Source organism: Parus major, chromosome 1A, assembly GCF_001522545.3.
Source record: "Parus major isolate Abel chromosome 1A, Parus_major1.1, whole genome shotgun sequence".
Lineage (NCBI taxonomy): Eukaryota > Metazoa > Chordata > Aves > Passeriformes > Paridae > Parus > Parus major.
The window spans coordinates 10,035,251-10,048,783 of record NC_031773.1 but is presented as its reverse complement, the minus strand read 5'-3'; the positions used below and the strand labels follow the sequence as shown (position 1 = coordinate 10,048,783).

The following is a 13,533-nucleotide window of genomic DNA, read 5'->3' as shown; positions in this document are numbered from 1 at the left end:
CCCCGCGCCTCTCCCCGCTCGCTGCCTCCCGTCTTGGCCCCGAGGCGAACCCGGCGTGCGGTACCCGCGACGCCGCTGCGCCCCAGGTGAGGGAGCGGGGGACGGAGAGAGCGAGCGGGGAGCGCTCGCTCTCCCTCCCTCCTCAGCGCCTCCCCGCCTCTCCCGGCGCCGAACCCCGCCGCTCCGTGCTTCACTTCTCCCGGCGGAGCCAAACAGCCCCTTCCCAAGATGGGCTGCACGCTGAGCGCCGAGGACAAGGCGGCGGTGGAGAGGAGCAAGATGATCGACAGAAACCTGCGGGAGGACGGCGAGAAGGCAGCCAGGGAGGTCAAGCTGCTTCTCTTAGGTAAGGGATGCCCTGAGTGAAGGCTCCTTTTGAGGCAGCCGCCCCGCGATGTTCTCTCGCCTGCCGAGGGGTATACTTTTCTAGGAACCCGCCGGGCTGAGAGAGGGGCGGTGCTGCCCTCGGACCCCGGGGTACGTGCTCGGGGCCCCTCAGAAGTTTTGGGGTTGCGGAAGGCACAGCGGCTTCCTGGAGCAGGTGGGCGCCTCGGCTGCTTGAGGGATTGGAGGCAGCGGCCCGGGGAAGCGGCACGGCGTGGGCTGTCCGGGCCCTGACTTCATAGGAAGGGGATAACGCCTGAAACTTTTAACCTGGATTCTCTGCTCCTCTGTTGAAAGGAAGGAAATACGTTACGTTGGGGGATATTTATTCTTAATTTTTTTCTTGTAGACCCGAATAACTCCTTAACTGTTGCTGTGAGAGTAAAGTATAGAAAAGTGTCAATAGAACAAAAGGCAAAGCAACATTTAACTTTTTGGTGTATTTGTTTTTTCTTTCTTTTTTTTTTTTTTTAAATGTTGTGGAACTTGCATATGTTTCTGAGATCTTACAACCAAGAAATACCACCTTGATGGAGCTACTATGTGTGTAATATAACAACTTACAGTGTACCATCGTGTGTTCTTCAGTTTTGCTCAAAGTACTTGAAGCTTGACTTTTTGTATATTTTAAGATATCCTTGTGTGTAAAGATAAGGTTATTTTAAAAATTATACGAAAAAGAAAGTGAGCATTTTAGTTAGAATACATTTGTATAGGACTAAAACTACTGTAGACTGAGGACAGCTGAATGCTGCAAGACTGCATTGAATTAACGTAGGAAGTTTTGCAGTATATTCTGTATAGCTAAACCAGACTGCATCCTTCTAAGAGCAAGTTAAAATAGCTGTTGAATTGGAGCTTCCCTCTCAGAGGTGACGTTTTGGTGAATTTTTTAAATGATGCACAATTTCTCACTCCCCTCGACACTGATTTTGCTCTCCTGCAGTGCTCTATTCACTACAAACGTAGTAGACTTCTTAAATACCTTTCTGTTGCTAAATTCTAAGATGGCTCCAGAAGGGGACAAAAGACTGAGAAACTTCTATTGCAGATGAAGAAATGAAGCAAACCTAGAATGGGAAAAACAAAGATCCTAAAATGGTTTTCTAGATTTAAAATTTAACTTGTGAGATAAGCCAGAAACAAAAGCTTTAATTGTTTTCCAGGAAGTGGAAGCCTATTAGTGGAAACCTAAATCTGTTAGGTTTTGGGCTGGTACTGTGCCTAGTCCTGAACACCTTTGGAATCCTCAGTTTGTTGTACAGAAAGGTTTTCCTGTGTTAATAGCAATACTGCTGATATTACTACAGTTTTAAAAAGTGGCAAGGTAACAATTCGTGTCGTATGGCAAAGCATTTGAAATTAATTCTCAGTGTTTTGCTATTCTGTATGGAATTTGTAGTGCCTGTAATTTTTCATCATGATTCTTGGATATAGGTGACGTCTGTTTAAAGATGCTTTGAACTTAAGAATGGATTTTGTCACTATTTTAATGCCCTTACATACTAATTCCCATGTTATGAGCTTAAATTTCATAAATTCTCTGTTTCTAACACTGGAAAGCCTTTCTGCTGGGCTGTCATGAGATCTAAGAATATGGAGCAAATGGTCCAGTACACGTGGGCTCTCACGGTGTTCTGAGCAGCAGCTCACTTGGGTTAGCATTTCCCTCTCCCCTACTAAGAGGAGGTGGGAAGGCTGGCAGCCTGGCTTCTCCTGGGACCAGTGCTGAGATGATGGTTTAAATAATGATTACCTAAATGTTTAGGGGAACTCTGGATGACGTTTTGTGCGTATACCCACAGATGTATGTATGTATGTATTTCACATGTTTTGGAATGAAAGTTTTTCCCTTCCTCTTCCTTGCAAGTCTGTCAGATGTCTTGAATGTGATGTGAATTCTTTATCTGATGGCAAAACTATTTAAAGTTATTTCCACTAGAGTCACTTTCTTCTCACCACTCACTTTCCCAATTGCTTGTTCCGCCCACATGTCATAGTTTATCATCTACTCGGTTGTACTCCTACATCTATTTATGGGTTTGTTCTGCTAAAAAGATACTGGAATAAAAGGAAAAGTACAAATTGTGGTCTGCTGCCAGGAAAATGCAATGTGTGAGTGGCATCTGAAACACCTTGTTTATGTAGGAAAAGGTCATGTAGCAGTACACATATCATTATTATTATTGATCCAATAAATAGGATTTATTCCAGCATATATAAAAATTTTATTTTTGCATGGTGATTACAGAATCCTACTGAAGTTTGAGCTAGAATGCTCAATTGAGTGAAGATGTTTTCATAAAATCAGTCTATTTCTAGACTGGAAATTAAATTTCTTCTATTATATGCTTTTCTAGTTTTGTTTTTTTTTAAAAAACCAGGAAATTGCAGGGATTTAATTGAGAGAGATGTGACATTGCTGTACCTGCACCATCACTGTGAACAATATCACTGATCCATGCTAGTTTTATTTTTTGTTGTCCTTTCTCTAGGAATAAGCAGATATATTTAATCTGTAGAAAGTACTATTGAATTGGATTATCTAAGTTCTTTTGTCATATCTGTAAATTGGTTCATCACTTCATAAAATTTGGAATGCAGGTATTGGGAATAAAAAATATTGGATTCTACACATTATCTTTATTTATGCACTTCAATGTGCTATCCCAACAGCATGAGAGCCTTTCCTGGAAAATTTCTGAGAACTATCGTTCTTAGAAGTAAGCTGAATTTGTGCTTGTAGTTGGTAAGCCAGATGGAAAATGCTTGTTTATACATGGGATTTGATGATTTTCTTTTAAAACCATTAAGTAAACAAGTTTATTTACTTTAGCACTATTTTCAATCAATGTATAAGAAAGAAATACTTAAGTTTCATGAGAACTCAACAAAAATTATAAGTGCAATATAGTATATTGGCCATCACCAAAAGTTCAACATACAAAATGCATACTTTTTGTTAAGAAGTTTATTTGTTTATTTAGGAACTTGACAGTTCCTAAACTTGTGTTCTAATTGAAGTAATATTTTCTTTTCTTGTGTTTTCTATTGTTTTTTTGAACAGATAAACTCATATACTCAGTGTAAGATTTTGGAACAGCAGTTTATATTTTGGCTGGCTTGCAGGCAGAGAAAATAGTAGATTCAAGTTGGCTTTTTCTTCCATTGTTCCTCATCCTAACTTTTAATATTCAACAAATAAAAATTCTAGTGATGCTTGCAGGATGAATGTAATTCTACTCATGCTGGGAGGTGGTGATTCTGAGTGACGGGTCTGTGGGTTGAATTTAATAGACACGTGATCCTGGTCAGATGTGCATCTGCAAGCACATTTCTGTTGAATTAGCTAGAGCACATAGGACTGAATTTGTGCCAATAGTGGGAGAACAGGCAGTACCCAATTTGGTAGAATGCCTCCTGGTATGAGGTTAAACTCATTAGATTTTATGAATGCATTCAAATTGGCACCATGAGTTTACAGGATTAGCACTTTGTCTTTTGAATTATCACATCCTTCACCTAACATAGCAAATTTGGTGTTAAGATTCTTTATATCTTGGATGAAAAAGGCAATAGATATGTCTTAAACATTCTTTAGGAGTGGGTCCTGGGATCCCGGAAGTTGCAGGCCATGTGTTTGACAGCTGTCATTGTTTGTGCCCTTTCTGGGTAATCACAGTTGTAGATTTAAGTTCAGTGGATACCTTCATCTTCATGACTAGCAGAGCCACTATTCTGTTCCTGAATAGAACCTTGTGATTCATACTGGAATGTCTGCATGTCATGTTCTTAAAGATAAGTGACATTTAACTTTAGGCAGTGCTGCATTTAATCTTTTCCATTTCAGCTTCCTGTTGCTTAAGATGGTAACTAGAACAATTCAATTTAATTGTTTTTTTAATTCTTCACATCTCAGGCATCTTTTTCCATTTGCTTTCCTTTTGTTCCAGACCTGCATCTTTCTGTCTGCTCAGCCAAACTGACTCCTGCTGCATACTCATCTTCTCAGCAGCATGATCTTCACGGTCCTTGGCAGAAGTACCTAGCTTCTCCCAGACCCTGTTGCACATTGGACAGAAAAAGTAGATTTATGCTGTTTGTACCATTACTTCTCTTGCCTTTCCTCCAGAATATTCTTTTTCTCCAGACTTACAGGCGAGACTTTAGAAGTCTGAACTTCAGGAGCTTTCAAAAAAGCCTTTTTCTCGCAAACGAGTATTGCACATTTTGAAGATGTTGACCTTATCTTCATGAAATATACCAGCCTAGTCTAAAACATTTCTAACAAACTATTTCCTGTCATGCCTTCAGAGACAACTATCTGCAGATGCTTACGAAGTTAACCTCTTATTTAAAAACTGATTTGTGATACCTAAAAGAAGTGTTGAATGTTAGGGTTTGGTTTTTTGCTTGTTGATCTTGTTCATGTTATTGTGAACACCCCCACCTCCCCATTCCTGCCTGTCTCCTTAGATTTAGCAGGAGTTCTGAACGAGGAGCTCTCTTGCATTTTAGTGTGGTACAGCTGGACTCTACCATTCGGGATGTTATTTATGTTGAGTGACTAGATTTTCATAGTGCAATAATCCCCCTTGCATTTGTGAAAGGAGGCTCAGGGATGTGCAGAAAGCACACCCATTTAGTTGTGGTTGTGTTTGTACAATTGCAGTGTAAGTTCTTTTATACTTGTCTCCATCTATTTGAATATTGGTGTAAAAGTTTGCAACATCATAATATTGGTCTTCAATGTGTGTATAGACTTTAATGCAAATTATCTTTAGAGATTTCAGGTCTTCTGTTGCCTTCTATTTCTTCTTTTTGGAAGTCACTTTATAAAATCACTATTATGATTATATAATGACTTTAGTCCTTTAACATTCTTAAGACAAAATTTGCTTAAGTACATATTGTTTTAGAAAGGGTTAAAGAGAAGCTGCATTGTGCCATCTTGTGATACTAGTATCAGTGACTTTGCTTTTATAAAATCTTGATTAAAAAGTCTAATTATAGATACATAAAAGTTAGTTGTGTTGTATTAAGGATTTTTTTTAATGTTTTAAGAGTCAGAAAACATTTTAAGCTTGAGAAATGATTTTTCTTCAACTTGTCATTCAAAAACATATATAAAGCTGCTGCTTCTTTTTTTTTTTTTTCCCCCCCCTTCTGAACTGGAGGCTCTAATAAGATACTTTTTGGTCAACTGTCCACTCCCAGCAGCAGTGGTACCTCAAGACCACACATAAATTTTGTAATACCCTATATTGTAATTAGTACCTTCCTACTGTTTTTTGACAGCACAGTTTGTTGTATCATCATTGTCAGAGATGACAGTTTATTCTGTCCTGTGGATTATATTTCTGAAGTGGTTGTGTGTTTCAGCTAGCCTCCTTTTGTGAAGTTATTTTTAACTGGCATTAGAACTAGACTTTACAGTACAGCTCCCTGCATAGTTGTGTTGGCACAACTTGAACTTGGGGCTTTGTGCTGCAGTTAGGCTGTAGTGATTTATATACTTATATTGCCAAAGTGGGTTGTTCTTTTGGTGCTACGTTTTACCCTTTAGTTGTTTTGGTCCTCTGAGGAGGAATAATTGAGTAGCCAGCACATCCTAAAGTCTGGCTAAATAATTTGAAACCAAGCCATGAGTCTGGCTCAGAGGGCATAAAATTCTGAAGTCAGTTTTTCTGTCTAGCTGATGGATGTCTGCTGTATTTCCTGTAACATGCTATCTGGCAAATGTTGTGGTACAGCAAAACTGGATGTAGAAAAGAGGTATTTAAGATGTTCTGTTAAGTGTGAGGGTGAGGTTTTTTTGCCATGGAAACACTGTAGTAAAGATCTTAACTGACTAGAAAATTAGCTATTAAAAGTTTGAGGTTTTTTCCCCAGACATGTATAGGAGAACCTGTATTAATAAAAACTTTGTATTCTGAATCTTACTTACTGTCTAGCTTTTACCTAGGTTTGCTGTTCTATTTATTCCTCTTGTTTACTCAGTGCTCTGCTGTTACCTCATGCTTTGTGTAAATTGCACAATTATTCTATAAATGGAACTTGGTTGGTTTTACGTGAGAGATTTTCTATCCACAAAGTATTGAAGTTGGTAAGGTATATAGAGTAGTTGGAAATATCAGAACTTTTCACTCTCAGAAGTCAAATTTTTTAGGTGGTTTAACTAATTGACATTTCTGAGTGGAAGGACAACTAAGATTTTGAAATTAGACTATTAGGATAAAAATAAACTGGTTTTGCTGAGCCACTTTTGTGTACCGGGACTGTATGCTTCTTCAGTAAGAGATTTGAACTCCTCTTAATACTAAACATTTGTTCTCCTTGACCATTAAGTAGGAGTAGACAAGACAAAATAAGACTTCTTAGTAAAGATGGGAAGTAAAGGAGTGATTTTTGTAGACTAATTACCCTTATTTGTGACTTCTCATAGTCTTTTACAGTACAGGTATAAGGAATATTAGAGTTGAAGACTTGGAAGATGCTTCCCATCATCACAGGTTTCCCTTAGAGTTTGCAAAGCTGTGGAGCCAACTTCAAGGTCTCTGGAGTTATCCATAGCTTAAAATTTATAGGCCTAAGTATCGCTTAGAGTCACAGATTCCCATTGCACCAATCCTTGATTTCGAAGTGTGTTACCTGTTGAAGTTAGATTTTGACTTTGTTTCATTTTGGTTCAATTGCTGACTACCTCTTCCTTTGAAACATATTTCTGTGTTATTTTTTAAAAGTTACTTTTGGTATAATTCTTTCAGTATCTCTGATGGGGGCTAATTGACAAAAAGCAGTTAAGAACCAGTTCTTTAAATAAGAGCTTTTTTAAACATGTTAAAAGCAAGTAGATTAGTTTTCTGGCCTTGGTAATTGAAGGGTCATTGAAGCTTTAAACAAGAGCACCTCTGGTATGATTTGGTATCAACTTGATAATCAAGTTGCTGTGTTGACTTATATGTTTATATGGGTACTTTGTATTTATATTTACCAATACTTGTAAATTTCAATATTGTATGTACCTATATAAAATTGATACTGAAATTAGAAAATTCTTTTTGTGAAGCAACTTATTTAAAGGAATCAGCACCATTCAAATATGCTGTGCTTCAACTTATGAAATAGACCAGACTTCATTACTTTTTCAAATATTCTAATAGAAATGTAGTGCTGCTTTTGTAGTGAGTAATATACTTAGCAAAGGTACCTGATTAAATCTTTAATGAAATATAACTGTATCTAGGCAACCATAATGGATGGGAGGTCTTTACAATCATTGCTCTAAGCAGATTGTTTTTATAGAAGTAATCAATGTTCTGTAATGAAAATTCCTGTTGAAAATGTGAAGCGGGTTTATAATTAATATTCTAGAATTTTATATGACCTGTTTCTTGAATTGAAAATACTGTTGCAATCAAATGGCTACCTGTAATTGCATCTTCCTTTTGCAAAGTTGATCAAATAATTTTTTGCATACGACTTTGGGTTTTTTACCTGGGTGAAGCTGTTGTAGGTATTTGAATCATACTTCAAGTTTTTGTCAATCACAGTTGTAAGGATATTCTGAATCTCTGGGTGTTTTTAATGGTTTCCAGTAAAACTTGAGAGAGTCTTGTCTACTTTCTAAATCTGTATTGGAATGCTGGAAATAAGCAGTGGATGTTATCTTACAAGCAGCAGAGCTATTCTAGAAGCTCTGCCTTGCTAAAAAGGAAAGTGCTCTTGCAGCATCTGGCTTGAAAAGCTTTGCTCTCTCCCTGTCACTTTTAAATGCGTTGTTCAGTTCTTTGCTGGTTGAATAGTCAAACTGGCTGTCCTGATTGGACTTCGTTTGCTGCTAGAGTGATCAGTTGAACTGATATTTCATAATGGTCTGATGAGGACCTGACTCAAAGCATGATGAGGAACAGAGATATGTGCTGGATGCAGATGGAGTACTGGAAATACCGAGTAGCAGGAGGGGAAAATGGGTGCAGAGTAGGAGGCTTTCAATTTCTCTACTTCTGTGTACAGTTCACAGTAGAAATGAATTAGGAATTATGTGAAATTGTGTTCACCTGCAAGGTCCACTTGGTAGACACATTAAACTATTCAAACCCCACTTTTTTAAGACTTATTTGCTACAACAGGAGGTAGAGACAGCCTACCTTAAGGAATGTGCTGATTGCAAGTTAGAGGTAGGAGTTTCTTTTCATTCCAAGTCCAGGGAGTATCACATCTGTGCTTCTTCATACTCTTGTGTTTAGTAGGTTGTAGGCTTGGCTAGGAAGAATCCTCTCCTACCTAGCAGTTCTTGGTAAAGAATGCAAGTGGGCGAGAAGTAGTGCCAGCCCCGTGTCCAAACAGTAGAGAATGGAGGCAACAGTAAAGTTGTAGTAATATTAAAATAGAATACAGTGTGAATGAAGTGTTGGAATGCAATTTTAAAAGTTTCTATTACTGGAGATGCGGGTCTTGCAATAAACAAATTGAGAGTAAACCAGACAATTGTTTTGATTATTTATAGATTTTATTTAAAGAAATGTTATTTTGAATATTTTTGACTTCATGTCTACCAATAATGTTTTATACAGTGGTGGACTGAAAATAAGTTGCGAAGTCTCACTGAAGTGCTGTCTGTATTCTTGATGCATTGAATATTTCTTGAAGTATTTTGAAAATGGATTTCTCAGCTGTATGCAGATCCTTAATAAATCTGGTAAACTCTTGACAAAACCTTTATTTACATTCTAAAGCATATAAATACTTAAGCATAAAGCTCTCACATCATTGACATGGATCCCTTCTAATATGCTTTAGGGCTGCAGTGTTAGCTAGCAAACGCTGTCATCTAATTGCTTGATGAGGGTCTATTTATGTTATTTTCTCTGTCTGCTGCTCTGGGACATAGAAGTGTTTGGGGTTAGGTTACATCAGCTTTTGAGTACATACTTGTTTGAAGCCTAACATGTTGGCTGCTATTTAGGTAGGTGTCTGTCTTACTCCTTGCTTCTGGGATTATTGGGTGCAACTGTCTTGGAGGTGGCTGACATTTTTATATACTTCAAAGCTGTCTGTTTAATATGAGACTGGTTAAATACAAATTCTATTTAAACAGCATCAAAATCCAAAAAAAATATATATATATATTAAGTACTGTTCACCCTACTTGAGGGTAATTTTGTGTGCAAAATGTACGTGCATGTAACAGAAAGAAGGTTGACTATGCTCATTAATTTTCTTTCTTGCTTGAAATACAAATAGGTCTTAAGAAAATACTTGTATTTGAAAGAAATCATTCACTGATGTCTAGGATCCTTAACATTTTAATCTCTGTCACTTTGAGTCCATTCAAGTTATCTTGGAGACATTGAAGTGAATTTAGGTCAGCTATCAATATGCTTATTCTCTTTATTTTTGTAGATCTTAGTCATTGAGGTACAGGATGAGAAACTCTTTTAAGTTAGGTGGGGATGAATACTGAAAATTTACATGCACTGAAGTTTATTGCTTTGTTTCTACAATAATGGGACAGCTTTTAGTGTAATTGCATTTTCCCTGGTATAAACTTTGACAGTACCCATTTATCACGTTTGCAACCAATGTGTTACGTAACAAGTAGAGCTTTGAATAAAATCAGTAGAGATACGTGTGAGATCTTTTTCCTGCTTTGATAGAAATGCACTCACTGCTTTCTGATTGTCCCAACTCTGCACAGTTACATTGTTATAATGAGGTAGCTGGGATGGTAGGTTCTGTCAAAATTGTAGATAGAGCAACAGTAGTGTTGTTCTGAATTGGAAGTGGGGCCTGCAATGAAAATATGTTGTTATTCCAAGATGTTTTGTTGTATCTCTCTACCAGAACAACCTCCATAAAGTATGCCTTTGCTGCAGAGGGGAATTTTTTATAAAGCATTTTTGATAGCCTGCTTAGTAAGTTTGCTCTAGTATCTCTGAACCTGCTATCTTTGCTCACCGTATTTATAGCATGGTGCACTGTAAAAGGCCATGAAGGCTAATCACACTATGGACAGCAATGTCAAGGCACTCTAGATTTTTGGAGGGTGTATTAGATATGTATTTGAAGGTCTGTATGAGGCATGCTGTACTCTTGGCAAAAACTGATGGTAACTCTCTTGATAGACATTGAAAGAGTAAAGGACTTGGTTCTTTCTGTTGGAGCAGTCAGCATTTATCTTCTAGATTGGGCTCACATACAATATTCAAGAAGGACTTTAATCATATTCTGTCATACCATGATTTTAAATTATGCAGTGATTGTTTCTGAGCACACTTCTTTGTACAGAAGAAGAAAGCCACTTGAATTTTAAGTAGCAAATTAAAATCTTTCTTCAGTTTTCTAGAGGAGACAATTATTTGCTGTATTGAAGTTCCATTCAAAATACTAGCAAGTTTTTGGGCTTTGAATTTTGAAGAGGTTCCCAAGTATATTGGATGATAGTAGTGTGGGTGCTGGCTTTTAATACATTTAAGTAGCCAACTGCTCATCTGATTGAGCTGGTGTCAGTATTGACATCTTAGATAAACCTGAAGCCACAAATGTTCAGGTGCTGGTGGTGTGCCATGTAGTTGTCAGGTAGCAAGCATGATTACCAAGTGGTTTTCATTTCCAAAGGTGCATTCACACCTGTATTTAATTTCTGGCATAAGTGAGAGGTTTATTTTCAAACCTTTGGCTCTTGGCTTGTCATGGTCCTGCTGGGTTTGACACTTCACAGGAAGGAAGCTACACCTCTGTCTGAATTGAAGGGGAAAATGACAATGGCACTGTCCTTGTCTCAGGCAGTGATACTGGTGTTTAAGAGGTCTATTGTACATTCTGGATGTCTTTTTAAAGTAGCTTCAATTCCAAGGCACCACATTTCCTTTTGAATGTCTTAAAAAGTTTCTGAATTAGACACTTGGTATTGTACTGGTGCTCTCCTTTAGAATGAGATAACTCCCCAGTACAGTTATGCTATAAGCGATGCACATAATGATAGAAGGGTTCCTACTATGTAGCAGTAGCAGGAGCTAGTAATTTAAAACAGCCAAGGAATACAGAAATGTTTTTGAAAAGCTAGGTAGAATTTGTATTCAAAAGCTGCTTGTGTTTAATTTTGTGTGGTTTATAAAATTGCACATAATTTCTGCTGAAGTATCTGCTTATCATATGATTGAATTCTAAGGAAAAATAACATTTCATAACACCTATATCGTAAAAAGATATGAAGCACTAATTGAAGATTAGTAACTGAAAAGTCAATTCATACTTCTAAAGATAAAGATGTGAAAAAAGTTACCTTAAGGTTTGCAAAATGGAGTCTGTGCTCTTTGTTTCACTGTAAATTTATTTTTAGGATTCATTGGGTTGCAGAGGTTATATTGAATATAAACTCATATTTTCTCCTTATTGTTTCAGTACTAAACTAATTATCATTTGCTTATGTGCTTAATCGCTGCTCTAGTTACAGCCTAGGTACTTAAGAAACTCAGAGCGGTCTATTAGACATCTAGACCTGAATAAACATACAGGATGCTACCATGAGTTTACACTTGATTGCTTCTCGAGGTGACATTTTATCTTAACAGTTTTTTTAAATGAGGATTTATATATAATAGATAAACTATTTTATTGTACACAGTTGATTTCAAACATCTACTAATAGCAATACTGAAGACCTGGGAAAGAAATAATTAGTTGTAATTAATTTTTGATTTGTTAGGGAATTTACAATAGTGGCAGTGGTGTATGGGTGTAAATGATACTACTTCTGTAGGACTAAGCATGCAGCTACTGAAAACTTGAGAATTATTTCAGGTCTTTTATCTGAATCAGTGCCATAATTTTAGAGTCTGTCACTTCTCTGGTTCGAATCAGTGATGTAACTTGGGATTTGCACTATTACTACATGGCTAATTTTCTGCCAGATACTAGTCATACAGATTCTTAATTTGTTGAAACATTCCTGGCACATTCAAATTCCGGTAGCTGTGGAAATGCCAAGATTATTGCCACCTTAGAAGCAGTGAGTGCTATCTACCTTTGGTTTACTGTATGACAACAGTTGGGAAGGGGAAAAGGGACATAAACTGTCAGGGCCAGCAGCTACCCCAGAATAGGAATAATACCAGATGATGTAGGTAACTGCTACTGTTGGATGACTTCAAAAAGGGGAGTGGATGAAATAAGAAAATTCAGGCAGATAGAGCAGTGTGGGTTTCAGAGAAGGTTTCATTTTGTTTTCAACCTGTCTGGAGTGTGTTGTAGCAAAGTTTCCACTGTGGGTTTCTTGTACCAGCATTGATGTATTTGGAGTGTAGTAACACTGATTAGCAGCTTGCATTCTAATTTTAATTGCTTGTCTGATAATGTGTCATAAGGTGATAAATTTAAGAGATTATGCTTCCACGATACAAAGCCATGTGTTTTTGTAAGAGATTACTAACCCCTTAGCAGAAAGAGTAGAAATCACTGAGTATTTAGCTTGTGCCGTGACCAGCACCTCTCTCGGCAGCTGAGAAGCAGGCACCATCCAGCTTGTGCTTTCTACTGTGAAATTCAAGTGTCTGACAGAATTGGATAGGAAAGTTGTGGGGAGAGAACTTGACAATACCTCAACCCGAAACTCTACAAGCCCATGTATTTTATTTTAAATTTCACATTTGTCTTTATGCTTAAATTAATCTGGTCTCAGTGTCCTATTCTACAGGCTGAAAAACTGGCAAATATCTGTTGAAAGTTTTAAATTAATTACTCTTGCCCATACATGAACTCTCTACTGGCAACATACAAGGCTGTTCTACTTTTTTGTGGATTCTGTTCCTTAGTCTGACTTATTTGGTGCTAATTCAATGCCAACTAAATTTTTTCTCTTCAGATTTTATCTAATGCTTAAGTTATTTTAATTTAGTCTGTGTTTTTTTTCCATGTTCGTATTACAAGAAGTATATTTATTCTATTAGAAATAGTTATACTTGACAGTTAATTTTGTCCAAAGAGGGGTACTGTGAACTTGAAATTTGCCTTGCTTTTTATTTTGGTATTTAATTGGTTTCTTCAGTAAACAATTAGCAAATATGTTGGAAGTTAGAAATGTTACTGTTAAGATCTCAGCCTTTCCAAGCAGTGTTTTTGGTGCTTGGATGCATAAAACATTTGTTC

At 37.2% G+C, this 13,533-nt stretch overlaps 1 protein-coding gene across 2 annotated transcripts in view; it reads left to right on the top strand.

Annotated features, from left to right (window-relative positions):
• Nucleotides 1–6: 6 nt before the first annotated feature.
• Nucleotides 7–13,533, top strand: part of LOC107204764 (guanine nucleotide-binding protein G(i) subunit alpha-1) — a 32,319-nt gene continuing 18,792 nt past the window's right edge. For both annotated transcript variants that reach the window (XM_015628447.1, XM_015628446.1), the window contains exon 1: nucleotides 7–346. In XM_015628447.1, coding sequence (XP_015483933.1) covers nucleotides 229–346 — 118 coding nt within the window. In that variant the 5' untranslated portion in view covers nucleotides 7–228. The remainder of the gene's footprint in view (nucleotides 347–13,533) is intronic.